Source organism: Balearica regulorum, chromosome Z (genome assembly GCF_011004875.1).
Source record: "Balearica regulorum gibbericeps isolate bBalReg1 chromosome Z, bBalReg1.pri, whole genome shotgun sequence".
NCBI classification, from domain to species: domain Eukaryota; kingdom Metazoa; phylum Chordata; class Aves; order Gruiformes; family Gruidae; genus Balearica; species Balearica regulorum.
The window spans coordinates 86680216-86706289 of NC_046220.1; the positions used below are offsets into that span (position 1 = coordinate 86680216).

General features: G+C 53.1%; 1 protein-coding gene across 10 annotated transcripts; it reads right to left on the reverse strand.

The window, feature by feature from the left end:
* Positions 1-1238: 1238 nt before the first annotated feature.
* LOC142599458 (uncharacterized) lies at positions 1239-25806 on the reverse strand. 10 transcript variants are annotated; one of them, XM_075740182.1, is made up of 9 exons: positions 25573-25806; positions 23277-23348; positions 23029-23159; positions 20995-21094; positions 11372-12739; positions 10785-10854; positions 9898-10012; positions 2832-3025; positions 1239-2539 (listed from the first exon to the last, which is right to left on the reverse strand). In XM_075740182.1, exons 5-9 carry the CDS (start codon positions 11454-11456, stop codon positions 2308-2310), a joined length of 696 nt encoding a protein of 231 aa, XP_075596297.1. In that variant the 5' UTR covers positions 11457-12739; positions 20995-21094; positions 23029-23159; positions 23277-23348; positions 25573-25806; the 3' UTR covers positions 1239-2307. The 10 variants fall into 10 exon arrangements, 3 of the variants coding, with proteins under 3 accessions (XP_075596297.1, XP_075596298.1, XP_075596299.1); XM_075740183.1 differs by lacking the exon at positions 11372-12739; XM_075740184.1 differs by lacking the exon at positions 11372-12739 and having other exon boundaries at positions 23025-23159.
* Between the last annotated feature and the right edge of the window lie 268 nt (positions 25807-26074).

The following is a 26074-nucleotide window of genomic DNA, read 5'->3' on the forward strand; positions in this document are numbered from 1 at the left end:
CCATCTGTGACTAGTACGTTAGGCTAAAAAGTAAGAGTCTATGAAGGAAATTCATTGAGCTGAGCCAATATCAGCGATTCGGGATAAGTGAGTCCGAGGAGATGAAGCATGTTTAATGTAATTACACATCCACTTCTCGTGATGTACGAGCACGCGAAGCATTACTAATCCCCGCACAGATACCTGCAGGGAGGACGATCACAAACAGCTGTTTGGACAACAAGAAATGAACCACACGAACTCCCGGTTCTGCAGGCTTTCCGCAGAGACGCTCGGGAGTCAGAGCTTGTCCGGTAAGTGCAAGATTTACAAGGAATTAAACAGTGCTCCGTAAGAAAGTACATTAGTTTCTTATATAAATCGCACTGCCACCTCATTTATTATTGTAATAACCTTCAGCTTTTCCATTATTGGAGAGGACTTCTCCTGAAATGAAAAATGACTTTCCTAACGCGGCGCGTGGAGCTTGCCGTCATACTCGGTTTGGCTCCCTACTTCAGATGGCACGGAAGAAGACATAAAGCCTTACGCCCAAAGAGTGCTATTGATCGCAAACTAATGCGCTGGGTGAGTTTATTGTGTGTTTGGGAGTTAATAAATAAGAGAGATAATAATGCAAACAGTATCTCTCCTCTTGGCTTACTCCAGAAATCTCCTACTTGGTGGCTGCTGAGGACAGTTAAGCTGCCAGCACCGTCGTTTACATGTAGCCCATTTAATTACAAGAACCTATAAGCTCTTTACCACCATATTACAGAACTTTAATAACCTATATTTTATTTGCACCTAGTTCCCAAGTTTATTACATTTATTATCAAGCTTTCACTTAAGCAAATAATTAGAAGGACTTTTGCGAATCTGCCGGGCTTGCAGAGAGCTGACTGACCGACCGCGGGGCAGCGTGCTCCCGCCAGGCGCAGGAGGGATGGACGGCGCCGCTGGGGCCGCGGAGGCTTCGCGGAGCGCCGAGGGGAACCTGCCTGTCATTAAGGGCTGGCCGCAAATGAGGGCGGTTGTCCCAAGAGCACACCACTGAACGCACGGGTCGAGATGCCGTCGCCTCAGGGTTCTGCTGTCGCTTCGAAACGGGGGAGCAAAATATTTGTACGTACCTACCAACAAAGATACCAGCGCCTCCCAGGACTGAGTCCAGCGGCGCCGTGGCGAGCCCGTCGCATACAGTCCCGGGAGGCTGTTCCGTGGCTCCGTACAGAACACCTCCCCGGGGACCGTTTCCGAGCGCGCAGCAAGGCGCAGGAGGGGCCCAGGCGACGCGGAGCAGCGCGAACAGCACCACGGGAGGCTGTGCCCCGGCACCCCGCCGTCGCTTGCTGGTGCTTCTGGACCAACAGTTGGCAAAACGGACGTCGTCGGTTGGTGAGAGTGTAGCCTTTCGATCATGTCTAGCATTGTTAAAACGGTTTTGGAGCACACGAACCACAGAATTCAGGTGAGCGGCTCTTTGAACTGCGGATCTATCAGGTATGGCACGCGCTCGACCAGGAGGTACTTGCCAGAGCAAACAGGTCCCCGTGGCTAGGAAGATTTTCTGCAGGGGTCCTTCAATCCCTGGACTTGTTCAAAACGCAGGAGCTGCTCAGCAGCGCGCACAAAGGCATGCGTATCGTAACACGTTCCTTCGCCGCAGCGAGCCGGCCGTGACGCGGCCCTGCCACGTGCCGAAGCTCGCGAAGCCGCTGAGCCCCGAAGCTGGGGCCGTGCCCGCGGCAGGTACGGGCACCCCTGCGCCCTCCAGCGAGCGTACGGCACCTCCGGCACCGGCACCTCCGCCCGACGCCGGATTTCAGCGCTGCTAACAAAAGCACCTCGGGATCTGAGCTGTATCCCGCCGGAAGCACGTGCAGACAGGCAGTGGCATGTTTTCCACCGGTATTTGTCCGCGCACGCTGCGAGCGGTAGATATAGGTCAGGGAACCATTACACAGGATAGAAATCGGAATTGAGATTGGTTTTCAAGGCAGATCTGATCAGTTCAGCTAAACCCAAAATCTAGCCATGTTTGTATAAACAACTCAGACGTAATTATTTTTAAACTATTGGCCAACGTGCATGCTGCCATGTGTGTCCTGCTTTCAGGAATTAATGTCTTTTACTCATAAGCCACCTACTGCTGTTTACTTTATTAATGACATTCTGGTCATCTCTCCTGAGGGCAGTAAATGAAAGCTAAATTTGGCTCACTGTCTTCATTTCGATGATTTAGTCTATCAGGCACTGCCTTTTTATAAAGCTGCACTAAACGTGGACAAATATAAAGAGAATTATTGTTTTGCTGCTAATGAGCAATCATGTGGCAATAGCTCTGTTTTGCTGCAGAAATGAAGAGAATTTTCCATTGTTCTTTCCCAAAGGCAGCGCTGGTGTTAGACGCCTCTGATGGCTCTTAGTCACGACCTCCGGTAACCACCGCAGAGAGCAGCCGTCACCCCACACATATTGCAAAACACCCAGAACCACCCATCGAGTCGTTTCGGGGAGGCTGGATAGTTTCACTATGAGCAAAAACGAAGGAGTCCTCCTAAAAGAAAACATATTGACAGCAACTAAACAGGTCACTGCTGTACTAGACGCGATAATACGTTTCTTAAGCTATGCATTTTCTCTGGTCCTTTAGATGTTCGATAACGCCTGGACCACCCAAGTTAACTTAATGCAAATGTAATTTAACAGATTCCTTGTGTATGTCTTCGAAACGTCTCCAGCATCTTGCAACGTAAAGAGGAGCAGGATTTCACGCCAGCTCAATCCTTCCAAGGCAGGGCTGAAACGTGCACCCAGATCACGCTCTTTACCCCCACGCACACACGTACTTCTCAGGGGTGAGACGCTGCTGGCAGCTGGATCCTCGCAAACTCCTTCCCACCGCTGCACGGGCATCCCTGCCAGGGAAAAGCGATGCAGCTCCGAGGACGGGAGCGATGGCAGGGACCCAACCGATGAGGGACGGACATTTGGGGCAGAGCAAACCAGTTTCCATCAGCGTTTTGGCATCGGACGAGAGCTGCTGGGAAAGAAAAGAAGCCGCGCTCTCATCCAGACGGTGCAGACAGCGCCTCGCGGCACGCGTCTCGCAGCCGAGGACATTTTTCAACAGCATTAAACTTTGGTTGATCTCAGATAAAGTGAAAGCACGTGAGCAGGATCTCCTCCGGGCAGCGGCACGCCTGGGCGGGCGACGGGCGCATCTGCGCCCGTCGCCCGCCCAGGCGTGCCGCTGCCCGGAGCAGATCCCAGTGGATCCAGGTCTGGGCACCCTCTGGATGCTAAAACATGCGGAAACCCCACGGCAGCAAGAAACAGCGCGCAAACGACAGCTACATCTTGACTTTACGCAACGGAAAGCAACTTGACTCACCAGACCAAACATTTCAGCTCAAATAATGATTGCCATTAAAGAAATGACAACCCTGCCTTATAATGTGTCGTGTCTCAAGAAAAGCGTTTATAGTACGGAAAAACTAATTGGTTTAGGAATCAAATTTGAAAAATGCAACATCTTCATACAGCAGTGGGAACGCAAACACTCCTATTTTAATGAGCTTCCTCTAAAGGAGGCTAATGTGTAATATTTCTCTGTATGAGTTTGCATTAGAAATCTGCTGAGATGGGAATACTCGTTACCTGCCACTATCTGAGCTTTGCACAGAAACGCTGGCTTCTCCTGAGTAACCTGACGCGATTATCAACGGCTTGGGGAAGGCATCGTGTGATCGAGGCCTGAAACGACCGTCGCGATACGCAGGTGCGCGGTGAAATCTATGCAGAGATGCGATGACTTCTTAGGAACGACGCATGATGAATATGAAACGAATCTGGGAAACTCTTAGTCCTGATGTCTCGGATCAGCCCCATCTTTTCCACTTGCTTTCTAATGAGTCTCATTTATACTGTTGCAAACACATTTTTCTCATTATTTCTCCGTAATTCTGGTGCACGTGCACCAGCCTCAGCGGGGCTGAGAAATTCCCACACAGAGGCGAGGTGTGGTCGTGCTGCCCGCCGACGGGACACCCCGGGTGCGGTGCCGGCCGGAGCAGCCTGCCGTGCCGAGGGAAGCAACCTGCCGTGCCGAGGGCAGGAACGGAGGAACTTGCCGTGCCGATGGGCTGACCGTTCGGCTGCAGCCAAAAAGGGAGCCCGGAGTTTCAGCCGCGTGCTAAAGGGTATCCCTGCTGGGTCTGGCGTATGCAAGAGGCAGGCCGAGACATCGATGATTTACACGTGAGAATAGATTTCCTTAGGGACTGCGCCTACAGGCTGTTTGCTCTTACCTTGCCTTGCACGAAACCCCGCGACGCCAATTTAGGCAGCGCGACGCCGACCCTTGAAAAGCATGACTGTAACGCTCACCAAATTCTACCTGTGCAGCCGTACCCTGCTCCTGCCAGCCACCTTTCCTTCCAAGGCGAGGGGGTCCACGGCTTTACCGAAACTCGCGGCATCTCGCTGCGTGCGCCGCGGGTGCCCGTGCCTTGCCGCGCGCTGGCATCTCCTCTGCCTGGAGAAGCGGTGCCCGGTCCGCGTGGTTCTTCGTGGGGCTGCCGGGCCATTTGAGCAGCAGATTGCCGGTGTCGGAGGCCCTGCTGAGAAATGATCCGGTGATTTCTATGCCCAACAGCTCTTTTCGAGTTGATGAATTTTTGAATTTCCTTTCTGACAGCTAACTTTTCGACAACAAAATATATTCAGCCAGCGCATGCAAATGAAACGGTTTAGGACTGAGGAGATGCGCGCAAACAGCCCTGCTGTAATTGAGACAGTCGTTGCATACAGAAAACGCTGTTAGAAAAGGGACCTTGAATATTTCTGCTGGCCACCCAAGCGGGAATTTATTGACAAATACTGAAACAACAAACACAAGCTCCTGCTATTCTGAATCCGTAGACTAAAATGGTTTGAAATGAGGCAAACCTCAGCCGGGCGTCACTCGCGTGTCCCCGGGCGCCGCGGCCCTGCCCGTGGCAAACCCTGGGAAAGCCCTGCCTGAGCCGGGGGTGCCGGGGGGACGGCGCCGTGCCGCACCGTGCCGCAGGGCCCCAGCCCAGCCCTTCCCACGGCCGCTCTCCCTCCGGAGAGAGGAGCCAACGGAACCGCCCGGAGCCGTTCAGCTGCTTCGCACAGACCACAGGTTCAGCAAGAGGCAAAAACCACGGGCCGTTGGCGGGCAGGAGAGTGCAGGAGGCTGGAAGAGGTTGGCTGTTTCTCGTGGGGTGGTTTTGTTTCATTATTGGGCTTTAAACCAGGATGCACCCCCACGTCCGTCCCAATATCCCCGCAGACCAGAAGGGCTGTGCAAATGCAGCGCCCGCTCTCCCTGCAGCTCCGCCTTCACGAGGAGAAGCAGAAACGGCGATGTCTGGGCTAGCAGGGCTTTATATACGTTTATACTCCTTGCTATCTAAGATTGAAATCCCTTTCATGGTGATCGCATACATTTCTCCGAGTAAAATTAAAGAACTTTTTCCTCACCTTATCTTCAAAAGCTGTAGCCAGAACTGTTAATGAATATACTACTATGCTTGTTAGAGTTGTTGTTTGTTTGCATTTAGCTAAAATAAATTTTAAGAAAGGCTTGCCAGATGCTTTTTAAAAAAAAAAAAGTGGTAGAAAAAACCCCACTAGAGCATGGGTGTTTTGGAAAGAATTTTATTTGCACGCCTTCACTTATTTTTGTTTCCAGCTTGCTTTTACAAATGTTGAGAACCGCAGAGGAATCGGACTTTGCTGGGGCTCCTTCTCCAACAAGGAGCCGCGTGCTGAGGGGTACGTAATGCTTCGGGCGCTGCGTGTCACCACGAGGGCTGTTTATAAACCCCAAGGAACTGCCCGTTCACGCGGAACGCTTGCGCCCTTCCAAAGCAGACACGTTACCCGGACGCGGAGTTTGGACGTGCTTCCGCAGTAACCCCGTTGCAAACCCAGAATAACTGCTTGGAGAGAAGAGGAAACCCCCCGTGACGTACTTGTGGTCGAGCGGGGTGCAGCGGCTGGGGGGCAGGACCCGCACACCCAGGTTTAGCTATTGTCATCCTGGTGTTTGAGTCTCCGCGGCGCAGCCCCTAGAAACGCCGCTGGCTGCGCCCACGGCAGAGCGGAGCCCCGAGCAGGCGTCCTCCCGCGCCTGGTGGGCACCGTGCTCAGGAGCGCACCGTGTCCTGCCCCGTCCGTGCTGGGCTCCCCCCCAAAAAGCACCAGCGGCCTGAGGAGGGGGCGGACACCCCGATTCTGCCCTGCGGTGGAGCCGGCGGGGCGCTTACTGGCGGAGAAAGCCCATCGCACACAACTGCCAGCGCTGGGAAGGGGGAAGGCAAACTCCAACGCGCAGCGAGGGCAGCAGTCTGTACATGGGGGGACGGGAAGGCAGCTTTGAAAGGGAAAAATATTCATTTAACAAGAAGTAAGAAAGAGCTCCAGATCCTGCTGCCAGCCATAATTGTGCAGCCTCGCCGAATTCACCGAGGTTGCAAGGGTTAAGGGAGAGCAGAATTTGGCCAGTGGCTGAAACAGATAAGCCATATGTCTGCAGACTCCTGAGCGTGGAACAGAAATAATTACGCGATATACCCGCTGACAGTAAACCTACTATATTATCCCCAGAAATTACAGTTTTTCACAGTATTTATGTTGTCAATAAAATACATTGCAAGCAAATCGCTATTACATTGAAGTTTTTGTTTCATAAGGGAAATGCAAATAAACGGCCATTGCAACGTTCTGCGGCCCTGCGGACAGCTGAACTCGGTGGCCTGGCGAGCTCTCTGCCGATGTTTCGGCGTTGAGTTGGAGCCAGACGCAGGAGCGGCAGGCTCCGGGGAGAGGGACCGTCCTCCGCAACGTGGCCACGGCTGATGCCGGGGGCCCGGCTGCCTGCCGGGGCCAGGGGTGGGAGGGGAGGGCTGGCTGCGCGGGTGCGTGGGTGCCTGCAGGACCACCTGGCCGGGCTGCGGCCGGGGCCACCCCGCGCCTGCACCCGTCCCCTGCGTGCCGGCGCTCACGCGCGGCGGCAAGAGCATCCTCAGACGGACGCTGCGTGGCGGCTCTTTGTGCACGACGAGCCGCGCGCCAGCTATCACCAGCTATACGTGTTTACGTTCCTTCTGCTTAATATTTCTGTAATCTTCTCTGGCATCATACGCTAGTAATTTTTCTCCTCCTACTTCACACTTTTGATAAGCCTTCTGGTCCCGCAGCAGATGCATTGTGAATCTTCTCCTTCTAAGTATCTTGCATATGTTTCATTAAAAGTGTTTGTTTCTTTGATCGGCTTGAAGTTCTCATGTGAAAAAAAAATAACTTTTTGGACTTTGCTTGGCAGCACCCGGCCTCGAGATGAGTAGCAGCGTCTCGGTACAGGCAGTCGCTCAGGGCCCTAATGTCAGTCATTTACTCTTTGCCAATTGATTTGCCTGTCCTCCCGACGGTGGCTACAATGTGCACTGGCACCCAAAGATAGAAAACGGGCTTTTTATCCGCTACACTGTGCAACTGCACATGAAAGAACATGGTGGGAGGTGCCAAATGGGAGCAGCAGAAATCGGGCTATATTTCACCCGCCGTTGCTTAGCGATGGGAAGCGCGGGCAGGCTGGCATTTCCCGCAGCGGGGCCACCAGCCCCAGGCACGGCAAAGGGGGGGCCGCAGGGGAGGGCTGTCGGGTGCCCCGGACCCCGGCGAGCACCCGCGGGGAGGGCTTGCACGGACCTCCGCGGTAAACTGAGGCACTGCCTGCGCTGGGGCCGCCCCTGCCCGTACGCGGGTGGAAGCGCTGCCAGTGCCGCGAGCGCTGTCACCCCGCACAGGGTGGCACACGGGTCCCGCCGCTCCTCCTGGGTGCCCGGCGCCCTCGGGGCTTCAAGGAGCTGCGGGGCTGGTTTCAAGGACCGGGACCGTCGAGTCGCGTCCAACATGGGGAGGGACACGCGTGCAGCTCTGCCGTGCAGCTTGCAGAGGACAGCCCCGGCCCCACATCGCCGCTGCTGCCACCGCCCTCACCCCCAATGCCGCCGCCGCCGCCTCCCTGCAGAGCACAAGGCGACTGCCCAGATGATGGGATCTCACCCAACCCGCTCAGGCCGTTTCTGCGTGCCGACCCCGCTAGTCCATATCCCTGCTGGATTTTGGGCTGTGCTGGCAGGCGCCCGCCCTGCCTGACCCCTTGCAGGTACAGCGCCAAAGCCTTCGCAGCCGGTCCTGCAGCGTGGAGCCCGCGGAGCGTGCCTCTGGCCGGGAGGTGACCCTACAACGAGCAAGGGGGTCACGAGTCCCAGACAGAGACCCTCTCCTGCTGCGGGTCATTGTGCGGAGGCAGCCGCGGGCCGAGCGGGACGGGGGCTCGGCGGCCCCGCTGCACGCCGCAGCAGGGCATCGCTGCCAGCGCTCCCGGGAGCAGCCGCAGCCGAGCGGCAGTGCCAAGGCTGCGCCTCGCCTGCCGCCAGCATCGCCTCGTCGGGCGGGAAGCACGGCCGTGCTCGTGGTGGGGTGCTCGCCCCGGCGGGGGGAAAGGCTGCCGGCACGGCTGCGGTGCTGGGGGACGGGGCAGCAGGTCCCCGAGGGACAAGGGCCACGGCGGGGGCACCCGCAGACCCTCTCCCCGTCCTCCTGCAGCTTTCGGGGCACCTGGCGGGGTCCTGCCCCGTCTGTGGCTGTGCCAGCAGCCAGGCTGGGCTGTCGGGCAGGACCCTGGGGACGGGGTCTGCGGGGTCGGGGGCCACCCTCTGCCCGCCGCGCAGAGGCACAGAAACTCACCCCCCGTGGGTTCCCACCGCACCGTGAAGCTGCCACCTGGGGCTTCACACCTCCGGTCCCCAGCGGGAAATGGGAGTAATAATTACAATAACAACAGCAACAATAATATTTTCTTTTACGCTTGTACCTGACAAGTGTGGTGCACGCAGGTGCAACAGCCACGCTGCTCCCAGCCTTAAAACCGCTGCCTGCTACTTGTCCCGCGCGATTTATTTATTGCCGTTTGTACTCCCATCCCTTTCACGTGGTGCGGACATGAGTCATTTCCAAGATAAACTGTAAAAATCAGTTCTTCCAATTATTGCTAAAACCGGTGCGACTTAAAGGTAGAAAAGGGCGAGCACCTTTCTTCTGCAGCGACCGACGTCTCCCCACGCTCCCAGCCAGCAGGAGTCAAAACGCTGCCGCAAACCCCTCAGCAGCGGGAGGCCAGACCGTCCCCCGGGCTTCTGCAAGGATCCTGCCCAGGGGACGCACTGCGAAAACACGTCCCGTAGCCACCCGCAGCGCGCGTGCCAGCAGAGCCCGGCCGGGCCGTGGCTCCTCGCGTGGCCGGGGAGATGCAGGCTCGGGCAGCGCCAGCGCCGAGGACTTCAACCCCGCTCCAGACACCCTGCACCGCGCCAGCTAAATTCCTGCCTGGATTAATAGCACCGTGCACATATTTTTATTGAATCGCTCTTGACACAGCTGCCATTCATAAAATACCTAAGCCTGTACTTTTATTCCTGTTGGAAAACACGTTTAGTTACAATTCCTACAAATGTGTGGATGTTAAAAATAACATAGTATCCTGCAAGCCCTAACACATATGGTATTCTCACTTCCACTAAATCACGTAAGAGTATCCTAGATTATCTAATTCCACGTCCCTTTATAAAAGCAGTATCGCGCCTTATTTCAGGACGCGCTAGCCGCGGGTGAGGGGCGCGGGGCAGGGTGATGGGCAGGTCCCCCAGCACCCTCCTCTCCTGCCTCGCGCCCCTGCGGAGAGCCGCTCTGCGGGGGGGATTAACGGTTTCTTACTGCTCGGGCGAATGCTGAATGGGGCCAAGCGGGGTCTGCACCCACGGCCCCGCTCCCTTCCCCAGGCAGGCAGCCTGGCCATTTTTCACGTCGGCTCAATCTCACCTTGGCTTCCAGACAGCGAGAAGTTAGGAGGGAGCTCTGTCCTTGGCAGTCCATCATCGCGGCTCCGGCGGGGAGGAACAGATGCTGCTCGCTGCTCACGCTGTCCTGGAGGTCGCTGAACAATTTGGGCGTGATGGATGCGGCGCTCCGAGCTGATTTCCAGCCGCGCCACGGGCGGCTCCGGAAGGGGCTCCGTACCCACCAGCGTGGCTCTTCCAGCCCAAGTCCCCCAGACGCCGCTCCGGAGCAGACCCGTCGGTGGTCCCTGCTGAGATGTCTTCCCTGGAGCCCGCGCTGCCCCTCGTGCCAAGAGCAGGCTCCGCTTCAAGCCATCTGCCCGCGCTGAGCCCCTCCGGCAGCAGCTCCGGCAGGGTCTGCCCCGTCCCGGTCCCACCGCCCGCTGGACACGGCCGTTTTCTGATAACGTGGCCTCGGCATTAAAACACCCCGTACGCACTTTCCTCACAATATTAAGACCCAGTGCAATACTCAGGCTTAAACTTAATTAACTGCAGTTATTTGCACAGAAGTCAACTAATCCAGTCCCGTCCCTAAACACGTGCTAAAATCCTTTAAAGAAGCAAGGCCTTCATTTGTGCAGTATTTTCTGCTCTCTCTGGCTTCCAGCTGCCCCTTTTTTCCCCGTGCCCGGTACAGCTACAGGTGGTTTATGCAGCGCAAGGTCTGCTGCCTGTAGCTATCCCATTTGCACCCAGGACCGGGTGTTAACGCCCCGGTGGCCGAGGAAAAGGGAGGATAGCGCCGTTTGACACGTTCCGACTGGCTCCGAGTCCTCCCTGTCGTTGAAAGTCATCGTGCCCCCAACTGCTCAGAAGTTTCACATTCAATTTTTCTGATGTCTTTCATGAAAAATGATATTTCCTTACCCATCACAGACGATATTTTCCCCGGCAGGTATGCTGTCGAACATGTTGCATTCACAACATGACACAAAGTCTAAAAAATCACAGAGAGACTAATTACTGGAGGAAAATTACACCAAAAGACCAATTTCCCGGTGATGGAGATGACAGCCCGGCGCCCGGCCCCCCCGGCCGGTTTGGGCAGCTCGCCCACGAGATGCTGTCGCACCCCGCTGCCCTCGGGCCGCAGCGGCGCAGGGGAGCAGGGCTCAGCACCCAAGGGCCCCCCGCGAGCCCCCGCACCCCGCTGCGCCCCGTCACCGCTCCCCTCCAGAGCCGGGGTGGCTCCTGCCTCCCCTGCTCCATCAAGCGCTTGGCAAATTGGATTTCCCTCATATCCCGCTCCTAAGGGCACTGCCGCGGCTGCGCCCCCCCAGCCCCCCTCGCACAGTTTTTTCATTTTCCTCGCGTTTTGCTGCCTCCTACTTCTCGAATCCCAGCGACGGCAAAGGAGCGGTGGCCCCGAGCGAGCACGTCCTGCCCCGGGCTCCGGGGTCCCCGCGGGTCTGCAAACCGGGAATCCCTGGGGATGCCAGCAGCATCGGCGTTACCGGCAGGGAACGTGTCGGGGTCTCGGTGGCTGAGGAAAGCACGAGGATTCAGTCCCCCGGGGAGAGACCGCAGCTCCGCCGCCATGGGTCCAGCATCCGGTCACCTAAAATAAATCTAAAAATACTTAAAACCTGCCGCACCTCCTTTCTCTCTGCTTTCCATACTTCTCATCAGAAAGCTATGCTAATTCTTCTGTAGAAATGCAATTAAATTAATGCTGCAATAGTTACAAACATAGTCAAATAATCCTTCATCTGTAAGACTTTTATATAAAAGCAAAAATGCCACAAAGACAATTTATCTGAAAGCTGAGGTGTGGTTGATGAATTAGTTCATATTTACCTAGATTACATATAATAAATGTAATGTATATCATTTATATCTATATAGTTCTAATTTAGTTGGAATCGGAAAATAATGCAACATGAATTCATATGAAAAACAATTTTCTACGGGAAAATTAAAATGGTAGAGCATATTGTTTTATATGAAATACTGAGCTGTGCAATTGTATTTGTTATATGCTTTAAGCAGACTTCAGTAGGAAAAACATATTTGTTCCCTTTGGAGCTTCTTTATAAGTGTATAAAAGCTTTACTTTCATATGGTCATAAACGGATGGAATTTCACAAAAATGCTATCAACATTTTTCTCCCTTTTTCCATCAACATTAAAAAGCGATAAACAGATATTCAGAAATGCACGCGACCTCAAACTTCATCTCTTTTGTGTGAAGTTATTCAGAGAGCTACTCTCGCTTGTTAATAAAAAATAACTATTAAAAACTACGGAAAATCCGTAAGAATCACTCTTGTGGGGAAAAAACCCAACAGATTTTGCCTGCTCTGCTGCCGCAGCCGAGGTTGCGAACCCGCGTGCGCGCATGGGCTCTGCTTTAGCCGTGAAGACGTCGAGCACGTCGTAGCCGCGGCTGTGCCCGCAGAGCCCGGGACTCGCTGGGCTCCTGCTCCTCCCCGCGGCTTTGCCCCCCGCTAGCACGCACCCTGCTGCAGCAACGTCGGGAACCAGCAGCTCGGGAAGCAGGGGGCCCAACAAGGACCGTCACCTTGCTTAACCGGGTCGCGCGGTCACTTCTCAGGGGGTTTTAGCTGGCTGAATTTAAGCAAAGGCATCCTTCGGTCCCGTACACGTGTACATCGTACCTACGCACGCATCGTATCATTCAGGTACTTCACTCCGTGAGACGACGGCTGCTGTCAAGTCCCCGTGCCCCTCGCACGTCTCATCGGATGCTTCCGAGGGCAACAGCCCTCCTGGCTGTACGCGTGAGCAAGAACCTGCTGGTCACCACCCGCCGCCTCGTGCCGCACAGGTACCTCCACGGCTCAGAAAGAGCCCGCAGAGCTCTGGAAAATTTCGGAAGAAGAATCCGGGTTTTTAAAATTTGATGGGGAAACTAGGGCAATATTGCTGGCTTCTGGTCCGCTTGGAGTTGAAATGAAAATAACCGCAACCGCCTGAGCTGCCAGAGCTCCGCGCGCCCGTCAGCGCTGCCGACAGACGGTGCTCGCCCCGCCGTGCCGGGCTGCCGTGGGCTCCGCAGTACCCCGCGCCGGGGACACCGCGGTGCTGCAGCATCCGGGGACTGCGGGGGGCAAGGTGAGCTGCCACCGGGGCCGTAACCCCCCGCCACGGACGGGGCCAGCGCTTCTAACGCAGCCGCTCCCCGCTCTGCAGCGGGGCTGGCTGGCCCGTGCCCGCACAGACCGGCGGAACGGCTTCCCACAAGACTCCGCTTTTAGCCGAACGCTATTTAAAGTCATTTTCAGACCACCCAGCCGTTCACCCTGCGGTCACGCTGCCTGGGATGCCTTGCACAAATGTCGGCAGTTCCCAGGACATCGATAACCAAAAGCGGTCGCTGCAGAGAGCCAAAGCAAAAGCCACCCCCCCGTGAACAGCACCAGCGACGGAAATTCAACAGCTGACGGAACAACTGCCGAGCCACGGCCAGATCCTTCGCCGCTGCAGATCGGTGGGGACAAAGCCAGTGAAATAAGTTGCCAAGAGAAGGACTTTCCCCATAAACTCCCTTTTGAAAGCCCCCTTCTCCCCTGCTGCCGTAAGGGAACATTGCGAGTGTTTTAGAAACAAGCTATGTGGATGTATCTGAGACAAGGAGTAGCTTCCAGTACTGCATGGTGTAAAAAAATACTAGAAAGAGCTAAAAGCAAACCGCAGACCCAAATAACACACACCAAACCCTAACGAGACCCGGCAACTGGATTTGTTGGTCACGTACACCCCGTCCGACAGCCTTCGGTTTGTCTCTGGACAACGCACGTTTCTCACGTCGCGGAGGTGGATGCACCCCTCTGCTCCTAACGGGGCACAGGGGCACCCCAGGGCACTCCGACACCCGGGACCATGTCCTTCCCCCCCGGGGATCGGCGGCTGTGAGAGGCATCCAGGAGGAAAGCGCTGACTTCTGCCAGATTTTCATGTATTCTCGGTAACGTGGTGTTTAAGGGGGGGGGAAAGGGAGCTGGTGTCATTGTTACAGCTTGCGCTGCGTGCCAAGCTGCCAGGATGCTGCCAAAGATAACGGAGTCTTTAAGATGTCTATTAAAAACTCCTGGTATCACGAGATGCGAAAGAACTAGCCCTGTGCAGAGGTAGAAAGTAATTATGCAATTCTTATGTAAAATATGCAAGCTTATTTTACAGGAATGATGCATGGCCTTAAAATGACATCTCGATTTCTTCCCGTTCTGGAGTACACCAGAAATGTCTCACTCTTCCAGCTCTCCAGGGCTAGAGCTGGCTTTTTCCACCACTGAAAACCAGAGCCAGGAGAACTTGTCAGAGGGGGGAAAAAAAAAAAAAAAAGTAATTCTTAGGTCAAATAAATTTTTAAGCAACCTGCATATCTGCGCGCAGCGCACACAGCTGATCCAAAACACGTGCAAGTGCGCGTAACGCACGTAAGACGAACGGCGTCGCCACGTTCACGTTTTCGAGCCCTTCAGGACAGCACCAGGCAGGCCAAGAGCTCCTTACCCCTCTCTGGCAGGAACCGGGTGACACCAGGTACAACTCACCGCGGAGATACGTGCCGAACCTGCTTTCGGAGGACGTGTATTCCCAAGCTCTCGCTCGTTGGTTTAGACTATGAATAACGTATCACCTGATTGGGAAGAGCGTCGTGTAGCACAAGGCACTAGCGTCACGCGGTGAAGTAAAATGACGTGTGAAACGTGGTTCACTGGGAGGTGTAATACAGGCTACTTACAACTGCAAGCAAGGTCTAGCTCTTCAGAAAAATGGACCGATAAAATACGCGTTTTAGATCTCCAAAGAGATCTTGCCAGCTCTCAAAATAGACCACAAATTATGAATCCCCCCTCTTTTCTTTGACTTAGCACCATCCCCTTCAGGAAAAAATTTTCCCCAGGTTAAAGCACTTCAGAAAAAATTCCACATATGTGCTCACACATAATTATTTTTTGCTCCCTCCAGTCCCTCCTTCATCCGATCAGTTCTCCTCACCTCTCCAGGTTAAGTACTTTCCTCTCTCAAATATCCCTCTGAAATCCGTTTCACCTGAAACACCAGCACCTTTTAAGGGAGCAAGAAGGGAAGGACCAGAGGGGAGCGGCGGTGCGGCACGCCTGGGCAAGTCGCGGCAGGTAAGATGCTCCACCCAAGCCAACGAAGGTCTGCAGAGACCTCGCAGCCCTGCAGAGCGAACCCCGCTGCGGGCAGGGACCGGAGAGGGCGGCCGGACTCCCAGGGCGGGACGTCGGTGGCCACGGTCCTCTCGGCCCCTTCAGGACCCGTCCCGTCAGCTTGTCTTGGCAGGCTGCAGCGTAAGCAGCTCAGCAGCTAGGACAGCTGGTTGAGGAAGGGTACCTAAGGCAAACCCAGCAGTTTTCTATTAAGAAAATTAATAAAATTCACAGGGGTTAATTTTAAAAAACAGTTCCTTGCTGCTTTCACATTAAAAGTTAGCTACTCGATTAGAAATCCTACACACTTGTTCTCCTGCTACCTCATCTCCTCCTCTTGCTATCTGCCAGCTGTAAGAAGCTTCTACTTGTTCCTTCTCTCGTTGCCACTACTCACAATTCTGCACGGACAGAACACAACCCTTACCATTTCTGGATGGTGTAAAGACTGAATACAGCCAAGAATTATTTCCACATGCCTCATATAAGTGAAGCAGTACAATAACAGTCATAATTGTAACATCCTCCACGAAACAGTATTGCTGTTCTGAATAGAGCGGGATGAAAAATTCCCATTAAAACTTTCATTTTTCAGTTGCAAACCATCCTTTCCCAAAAGCACGTTTTTGGTTCCTCTCACAGACACCTTTTTAGGCTCCAGGTTTCCTTATCGTTGAAGTCGTACGCCCCTTCCGGCCCTAGGACAGAGAGTCTTTGTCCACCCGTGGGACCGTGTCGCTTCCGCTTACTGACCTTTTCTGGCTGAAGCAGCAGCCCAGAGACTTTGGGAATCACCAATTTTGCACCTAAGCGCAAACTGCTCTTAAGAAATAGGAGCTCAGCCAGGACCACCAGCCAGACGGCGGGGTTGATTCGGCGCGCGTTTGGCTATTTAAAGTTCCCTTCTTGCAGGATGCAAGGCCTGCGGGCGCGCTGGGGATCTGATCGATGAGCAGATGATCGTCCCGTGCCCACGCTTACCTTGCTACCTACCTCACCACGCAGGACTTTGGATTTATGAAGACAGAAACCATGCAAAGTGAAAGAGCAAAAGATTAAAAACGTGAGAATGAATAAATTAATATTTCCTGAAAGTTCACTTGAGCAAACAAGGCGGCATTTTCCCAGTGAATGGCACGCTTATAATCTCTCTCTTGCGTTGCCTGAGACCGCGGAGAGGAGAGGCGGTGGTCTTGGTGAGTAAAATACATGTTGCAAAGGTTAGAAAAAGTCACCGAGCAATTTTTATTGTCTTTTTTTTGTCAAGATGCTGAAAGTTGAAAATTTCCCCCAGTGTTAATAATACAGTGTTAGTTACACATGACTGCTTTACTGGAGCTAAACCAACAGGACTCCTGCTCACTCAGACCTGAATTTCTCCAGCGGTCAGCTATTTAAGGAAACAAAAGCCATCCTGATTTGCACTACAGGCCAGTACTTAGCATGACAGGAGCCTGAACTCACACCAATCGCTGTTCTGAACTCTGAGCCTTTGCAAAACATACAGGGGAATATCTGCTCCGAGGGGAAAATTTGGGAAACTGGGGGGGACAGGGGAACTCAAAGACAAAACGCCTGCAGAATTCCCGCATCCCAGGAGGAGACCGATATCCTCACGCACAACCACTCATCTACAAACCAAGACAGCTCGGATAGGTCCGAGATCATTTGTTCTGACGATCTGGGGGTTCGCTTTGCTCTGCTGGCAAACCAGGGCCAGGAGTTTTACTCTGCTTTGCTGACCTGGGATTTGGCAGCGTTTGCGGGCAAGAGGCGGGAGCTTTGACGCTCAGAAGTCATCTGTTTTCATCCCTTTCACCATATACCATCGTTTGCATCCCGTACAACTTTAAAGACACATTTGCTCATCATTAGCCCTGCTATTCCACGTGGAATCCCATAAATTACAGCTGCTGCTAGAAAATTAAGATGTATATAGGGAAATCATTCACAAACCCTGTATCTGTTGCATCTGGAAGTTCTGGAGTGTTGATTAGTTAAATACATAATTATGAGATAGCCTTAAAGGCAAAAATTGTAAGCAGTGACTTTTGCTAAGGAGTCTCCTGTTGGTGTTATCATACAAAATACAAAATGCTGCGAGTCTAAAGAAGAAATTTATCTTAAAGAGAAAAGTTGAAAGACTCGTGCTGAAGACACGACTTCTTCAGAACATTTCTTCACAAGTTAGATAATAATTAAATACAAATTAATTACTCCCACAAAGCATGTCATTAAGGCAAAAGCCTGCGTTTTTGAGGAACATTACATCTTGTTCTGCAATTACACAGCTTGGAAGCATACAGTTCAGTTTCATTTCTGTGCTACTGCTTCTAGGCTGTATACGTACACGCCGTTTTCAAAAGCAACCATTCACTTCCGCACGGAACGCGTCAGTAATGCAAATAACCTGTTGGCACCAGCCACACCAAGGGGGACTGAAAACTGTCCCCAGCACGGGCCAGCACTCGCCCAGGCACGAGGGGAACGGGACCGCTGACCCTCTTGGCCTTACGTCCACGCTCACGTGCTCCCGTGGACAGAAACCTAAAGCGGCAACATCGGTTGCTTGTAAAGTCTTTCCTAATTTTTTTTTTTTTTTAAATAAAAAGCATGCTAGCAAGGCAGACTTTTTATTTTTCCTTGCAGTACTTACACAAGGTAGCCCACCTCGTGCCTCCCTTCAAAGCCGAGACTCACAGACTGTGTGGATGAAGGGTAGGCAACGTGGCACCATAATAATGAAGTGCATCCAGAAAAGGGACGGTTTTGCCTTTAGAGGAATTCCTCCATGGCAAAATCTGGCTTTGTATTGAATCAGGAAAATCCAAATCCTAAAAATATTTGTGTCATTGAAACATTGAAAATCCTAAATATTTCCCTTTGAAAATACCAATTATGTGACCTTACAGAAATGAAGCATTTTGACCATTATATGTTACCTTCGACAGTAGAAAATGCAATCCTACAATCAACCGGAAAGGTAATTTTCCATTTTGTTTCAGTTCTTTCACTGAAAATTTTATGAAAAGTGCAATGTTCCTGTAAACCATTTCAGTTTCATCAAAAGTATATTTTCCAATGAAAAATTGTTCAAATGATTTTTCTGCAAGCTTTAACTGCTCTGACTTGTTGAAAAAAGCTCTGGGAATTCCTTGGGGATAATTGTTTTAACCATTCAGCCTCACACCTCATTATCACGAGTTCTTTATCTAGAGGAAAATCTCTGCTAACATGAGGAGTCACTGGCAACTCTCAGGTGCTTTGTGCCTTTGAAAAAAAATCAAGCTGTTTGATTGAATTTCTGAATATAGCTTCCCCCCTGCCCCCCGCCACCTCCTGTACAGGAAGCAGAATTATATTAAATCATATGACAATTTATTGCTTATGCATGATATTGGAAGTGCTGATTGAATATCCAAAGTATGACATTTGAAATCACATCTTTATTTCACTCCACAGTAATAAAGGACTATTGTACCCTGACATGTTTATAGCCCCGAACGGAGGAGTCGGTATGTGCCAGGGAATTGTCTATTGCCTCACTCCACAGGCCCCGAGACTTGCAAGACGGAATCGAGCCGTACGGATTAGTACAAAGCGCCACTGCATCTCGCCATCAGCAAACCGTCGCGAAACCCGGTCCACAGACCCCCGCGCCCGCTCTCGCCTCTGCCTTCCATCCCACCCGGGAAAGCAGCGGCTCCTTGCTCCAGCCTCCCGGCAATAACCCCCTGCCCAACGCGCACCTCCTGACCGCACCAGCCAAAAGTACTTTCCCTTGCTGCAGAGGAGCGTTTCGCCGTTGCATCAAAAGACGTAAAAAGCGGACATAACCAGCAGGCTCTCACCAAAAAAAAAAAAAAAGGAAAAAAAGAAAAAAAAAGAAAATCACTGCTGAAAGCTTAATCATTTAAATGAAAGATTCACGAAATAGAAGTAGCTTCTTGTCCGTATTTTGTCTTTCAGGCATAACCGATGGTTTTGGCTTTTTCAAACCAACACCATTTTAAGACTTCTTTAGTTCTAACCATTTTTATTTTTTTTTTACTAAAAGAAAAGGTCAAAATTCTAATTAAGTGCTAGAGGGTTAACAAAGGAACATTCCGATAGCTATCAACTTCTTTCCCTCAGTTTGTCAACTCATAGGAAGTTGGGGCAGGTTTTGCCCCGATTTGGGCTAACAGCATTGTTAGAACCTAGCAGAGGCACCTCCTCCACCGCGTTGAAAGGAGAGGGACTGCTGTACCAACGATCCCGGTCTCTCTAGTTCACGTGGGGCGGGCGATATTCCCCCTCCCTGGCGCTGCTGCCACCGTCGTGTCTCCTGCGGTGAAGGGGGGCTGAGCCCTGCGGTCCCCGCGCCCAGGCCAGGTGAAAGGATGCCACGTTTCCACGGGCAGAGACGCTCCCGCAGCCTCGACATGCAAGTGGATGTGAAGAATTCGATGAAGTGCTAGATTAGGGCTTTTAAAATAATTGTGATAAATGATAGCATCTGCATGCACTAATTTCCCTCAAGATGTGTTAGATTAATTTCATAAAATTAACGTCCAGAATAGCAAACATTAGCCATTTGCATGACCAACGCTTTGAATCCGTTTGAGCTCTTGCAGTTTTGCGTGTGCTGGCAAGCATTTTGAAGGCAGGGAAGAGCCCGGATTTAGGGGGACACACGGAGGGAGCCCAAAGCTGGCCTTCTGCCCGGGTACTCGGGAATAGCCCGGTATGCGGGTAAACCGATAACTTGGGCGTTTCAGCGTCCACTGGAGCTGAACTGAGCATCTAACCAGGACGCCCACGTTTCGGGGCTTGGCACTAATAGTTTATGATGTTATTCCTGTGTATCAGCGTACTCCAGGCTGCATGCCAAAAGGTGCAGGATCCTTTAATCGCGGTTGCTGAATCCTGCGCGCGACTCACAGCTGAGGACAGGCAGTTCTCAGAGCTGAACGGGACCTGACCTGGGCTTTTTGGCACCGTGCGTATTACTTATTCCCACATGAGACATAAGGGGGTGGTACACTATCGGTTCTCTTTCCTTTTGACAGACTGCAGGGAACAGAAGGTGATTTTTACTGTCCAGAGACGTGTGAAGCACTGCAATCCCCTGCTCCTCCTCTTTCTCAAGATCTGGGACTAAATCTCCAATGCCACCAAGTTGACATGGGTGTTTGAATACACACTGTCTTCTCATCTGGTTCAACGAGCTTCATCACAAGGAACGAGATGTCTGTGAGATACGAGCATCTGGAGGAAGAAAGCTGAGCTGAAACTCAGCCCAGAGGAAATGGAAGTTGGAAGAAATATGGTAACACTTAGCAGAGCAAGCCAAGACCACGACTCTCTCCTCTGCTGAGGGAATCCACACTCCCGCTGCCAAAACCTGGTTACTGCAGGCAGCCTGCTCTGCTGGTAGAGCTGGACCGTCAAGAAACAAAGAGCTGATCCATGTATCGGCCCCATTCCTTCCAGACCTCCCAACCAGCAGCTCATCCGATGTCTACAGGATGAACTCCAGCCGGTCCTTCTGCCTGAAGGTCAAACCCACCAGACCTCTGCTGAATGGCAAGCACAAGGGAAGCAGAGCAGGTTCTGCAGCTTTATCACAGAGGTGGCCAAGGCCTGTATTGCCCTCCTGCTGCTGGACCCCACCAGATCCTTTCAGATCCCCCTGAGAAAGGAGGCTTTTTAATACAGCGAGACCCCCGGGACGCGGACAAGGAGGGGCTGCAGAGCAGCCGCAGTCAGGCAAGTGAGCGTTTCCCTACGCCCTACGGCAACCTGCTGGACCAACGCTTCCACATAATGCTTCCAGAACCACGGACACAGAAAGCTTAGAGGAAAGGAAGAGAGTGAAAAAATAAGGAAAGACGCGCTCACAAGACAAGAGACATACAATGGCCTTAACTGCGTACTGCAGATGTACTCACACCTGGAAAGAGGTCCGCGGTCCATCCGTCTGGTGTTGAAGCTGCTGTGGCCAAGGTCCCCTCCGCAATCGCTGAAGCCTTTTCAGCTGAACACTTTGTTCTGAGAAAGCAAGCACACGAGGTACCGGGATCACTTCATCTGCTCTCGATTTCACACCTCCAACACTGACCCAACAGGACACGCCTCGGTTTTAAAACCCATTTTTTCCCGTCCGTTCAGTGTATTTCTGCACGAATCTCAAGATGAAGCAGACTTCTTGCTCAGGCAGAACTCAGGACTGGTGCAGCCCTGAGCCACAGGGCTCAAAAAACCACGCTGAACTGCGATTATCGGTGTCTAAGCACAATTAGCAACTGATGTTTTGAATGTGTTTGGGTTTACTTGTAACTTTGAAATATTTCTGTCATTTAACCATAGGATTTTTTATATATATATATATATATATATTACACACACACACAAACATTTATATAGATGTGTGTGTATATATACACACAACTTTCTCACCTATGCAAGCAGATTATCAGAGTTGCACCACGATTGCTGTCAGCTCTTGCTTCAGTTCCTGGTTGTGATCTGGGGTCCTGACCTCAGCCACAAACGTCCCTGTATGGTCCCCAAGACTGCAGGGGCGTCATGTCAGCAGGACCCTGCACAGAGGCATCGGTCAGTACCGATGGTGTGGTTTATCTGTCGTACCAGCACTACACAAAGCGCTCTGCTCTTTGCAAACTCACGCATACGTACCGAATTGATTATCGTTTTGCCAATTTTGCGGAAAGGAAAGCTGAGTTATGTTAGAAGAACTTGGGCTTGGGAAAGGAAAGTGACAGTAGAAATACGGGTTTGTGGAGTTTGGGGGTTTGTTGGCTGGGTACAGCTAAGACACACTGATGACATAACACAGTGACACAGGTACCTGCCCAGCCCCACTGAACACAGGTGGTTTGCAATCCGGCTTGGAGATGGCCCGAGGGGTCACTGGGATGAGCTGGATGAACAACCCCCTGTCAGCAGTAGGAGCGTGGTGCAGTGAGCCGCGGGGGTGGGATCCAGCGAGGGCCAGACGTCCCAACGAGCACGTCCTTTCACAAGAGAAGAGGCTGCTGTGCAGCATAAAGCACCGGCACGGTGTCTGCCAACCCCCGGTTGCTCCGCGGTCGGCAGCGCTGGGACTGACGGGAAGGCAAGTTTGCTTTTCTTCTGCTAGCGTGGGGATGAGAGGAGCTGCCAGGGAGAGAAATCCCGGAACGAAACTGCACGGGCAGCACGCACTGTCCGGGGGGATAGACGGAGGATGCCGACAGCTCGAGGGGAGCAGGGAAAGCCGCAGCTGAGGAATTAGTCCTCAGCTTTTGAGACGCTTAGGAGTTTTCTAATGAAATACGTGCTTTGCTGAAGCACCTATGACTGTGGCTAAAAGTGGATTAGGACAGGAGCTGCGGAGATGGAATTTGGGGCGCCCTGCCCAGAGACAGAAGGATGATGGTTTGCAGAAGCAGCAGCCCCAGCGCATCGAAACAGCCTCTGTCCGTCCGGCTTTTTAACCTCACCTCGCAGGTCGCAGCAGCAGAGGCCATGAGCTGCGCCGCAGGAGGCACACGAGCGTGGCATTAGCCACACGCAGCTGCAGTCTCGTATTTGGGGGCCCTTTACAGCCCTGACTCCCCACATCAAGTCACCTTTCACATCTGCTCACGGCCCAAAGAGAAAGCATTTAGAAACAGAAGCTTGTTCTACCGTAAGAGACAGGACCAAATACAACAGAGCACGTGGTTTTTAAACATTACCTATTATTTATCAACCTCTTGCTTTCTAGGGAGCACTTCTAACTCCATTTTTGAATCCTGGGAGCAGCAATACTGCAACAGAGAGTTCTCCTGCTTGGCCAAGGCGAGGAACGACTTTCCTTTCTCCAACACAATTACAACGCCTACCCCAGCACCATCCCTCTGGCATCCAGTGCTGGAGCCTGGGAAGACCTTCCCCACCCCGTCATCGGTACCGAGGCACAGGGCGAGTCACGTACCTACCGCGAGAGCAGCCCTGCGGCCAGGGAGCCTGCGCAGCTGGAGATGCCGCCTGCGCGGGCAGTTGCCCTTCGGAGGAACACGCCGGGATTAAGCCGTCAGTCTTGGGGAGGTCTGTTCAAACCAGACGCAGCCTGCAAAACAAAAGACGACAGGCAGGCTGGAGGGGATCAGCAGAGAGAGCTGCTCTTCATGGCTACGCTTGCGGATATGGGAATAAAAAGAAAGTTATTTCCTCCCGCCCCTCTCACCAGAGGTCCTGCAGCAGCAGCCAGGTTCTGGATAATCCATCTAAATGCAGATTCTCTCTGGCAGTTACAGATCTGAATTAGAAAAAACAATTAGACGATCTGTCAGAGCGCCTAATAGAGACACATAGTTCAGATACCCCTGAAATTTGGGTGCGTTAATTTAAAACAACACAGACGCACAAAATCATACAGGTTAACCTTTTAACCAGATACATATCATTTCCTCTCCTTTTCACGTCTCTGAACGGAGAGGAAATTTCCGGGATAAAGCGTAGCTGCTACAGCACAGCTGGAAGGAAACACCAGGTTAACAGAGCCAGGGCTATTCACCACTCCTTCACTGACAGCGATTCTGGCTCTCCCGGTGCTGTAGCTTCGAGAACTCCCATAGATTTACCTGCACCTCCCACTGTTTCCACCCCTGCACAGAACGCAGGCCCTGAGCAAAGCACCTCTGCCACGTCCCCCTCCTAAACCCGCGCCTTTTTCTGTCCGAACAGCAGCGTCAGCTCCTCCTGCACACTGAGAGCACCGGCAAGATTCCCAACAAAAGATAACATTTTACAGGTGTGGAAGGACGGCGGCGATGCCACCGGCCGGTGTCTGGGCACGCCATCCATTCCGCTCCCGGTAGCGGCTGGAGCTGGGCGCACGTTTACGAGCGGTTTGATTCCGTCTCGGCGTTGTTTTCAATTAGAGGCTTTTTTTGCATGTGACGCACCGAGGGAAAAACAACACTCGGAGTTAGAACTAAGGTACTCCCGGAGACAAATATGATTAATGGGATAATCTTGTAGATTACAATAGTTAGAGGCAGTTCCTGCCGTTTCCCACTCTCCCAGGACTGGTGCCGCTCACATCCAACGCAGACAGCTGCAGATTCCTCAGCACCATTAGTAGCCAACGTAGGACTACGTTCGGCATTTTAAAACTCCTGCAACGTGCATCTTCTGTAATTGTGTATTATCCATGCTGAAGTTTACAAATTTAATCTTAAATAGCGTAATTTCTTGATTGAGGGAATTTTTGTGGTGCTAGTTGTGTACATGCTCACCTTTGCACGAGTGTATGCACACACATCCCCACGGCGCTCACATCCGTGGCAAATAATATCCGTAAGTTAATCGCGTCCTAATTAAACAATGATCAAGTATTAAATAACCTCCCTGTCCCTGAGAAGGGGTGCCTGATGGGTGACGGCAGCGATGCCTCCCGGCTGCCACCTGCATTCCTGCAAACACGCGGCAGGAGGCACCTGCCCAACTTCGGGGCAGGTTTCTTAAGCCCTACAAGTGGACACCACGGGAAGGATTAACTGTGATAGCTTCTGACGGATTAAAACTCACGTTCCTACTCAACTAAACACGGCCAAAACCCTCTGCTGCCGAGTTCGGGTTGTTTCTCTGGCCCTTTACGTTCTGCAGCACTCTGAAAATTAACGACAGAAGACGTTCTATCAGGGAAAAATCATTTTGGCAAATATCTGGCAGGCCACCAATTACAGATTCCGGCATAAGAATACAAGATTAATATTTCCAGTAAGGCGATCAGCAAGAAAAATCTCTCTGTAAACATTGGCACACCGAGCATCGGCACCGGGCCTCCGTCAGCGGCACAGCGCAGGGAGCGCAGCAGAGCCCTTCTTCCCGAGGTTTGTTTCTGATCAGCTCCGAGCAACTCCGGCGGCATCGCCCGACACGCAGTCGCTTTAGGGGGTGGGTTTGGGGCTGGATTTTATTTTTTAAAGCGTTCACGCCGAGCCACGGGAGGCAGGGGGGAAAGGAAACGGCAAACCAGCGCGAAGCGCAGCGCAGGAGGCAAATTGGACGGCAAACGTCACACTCGCAAATTTCAGAACAGGCAAGATCCAGCTTATATGTTTTAAGGTAGCATAATTAATTGAACTTAATCACCTAAACCTTTGAACGCCCTGCGGGAGGAACGTGATTTAAGCCGAGCGTAGCGGGATGCCGAGCGGCCCCCTAACTCGTCCTGCCCCCCGCCTGGCGCGGCAGCGCTACACAGAACGCATCTGTCAATCTGGGAACCCAGTGCTCGTTTGGAGCATTTGGAACTTTTTTTTTTTTTTTTAATTCCATCACCTTGCATAAACTCCGCCTGTTTGTCTGCCAGAATCGAGACGAAGTTTGGTTTGAAGTTATACGTGGAGCCAGAGCTCGTCCCCCGGTACCACGCACGCCCCTCTCCGCCGGGACCCGCTCGGCTTCTCCCCCGGAGGCCGCGGCTCTGCGGCCCCCGCAGCCGGCTCTGTCCCTTTTCCCCTGACGTTACCGGCCTGCACAGCGACGGGTTCTTCTGGCCCTCACGCTAACGTCATTTCCACTGAGGGACACTCGGGCTTCCCTGCTGCCCCGCCGTTTGACGGCGCGGAACACCGGGCCGCACGGGGACGCCGAGCTCTCACCTCCGCGCTCGGACGGAGGAGACCGGGCAGCCCGGGACCCGCCGCGGGCAGGTCCGGGCGCTGCGGGCAGGTCCGGGCTCCGTCCGCCCCGGCCAGGGCCCCCCCCCCGCCCGCAGGCGGCAGCCCTCGCGCTGCCCGCCCCGCCGCGCGAGCTCCGCCGGGCCGACAGCGCCACCTGCTGGGGGCGGGCGGCAGCGCCCCGGGGGCCCCGCGGAGACCGGCAGCGCGCGCCTCCCGCTCCCGGGACGCGCTCGGTATCGCGAGTCAGGGCCGGCCGTGGCGGGCAGGCCCCCCCCCCCCCCCCCCCGCGCCTCAGCAGCCCCAGCCGCCCGCTGCTGCCGGTACCGGGCTCGGCCCCCACAGCGGGGCCAAG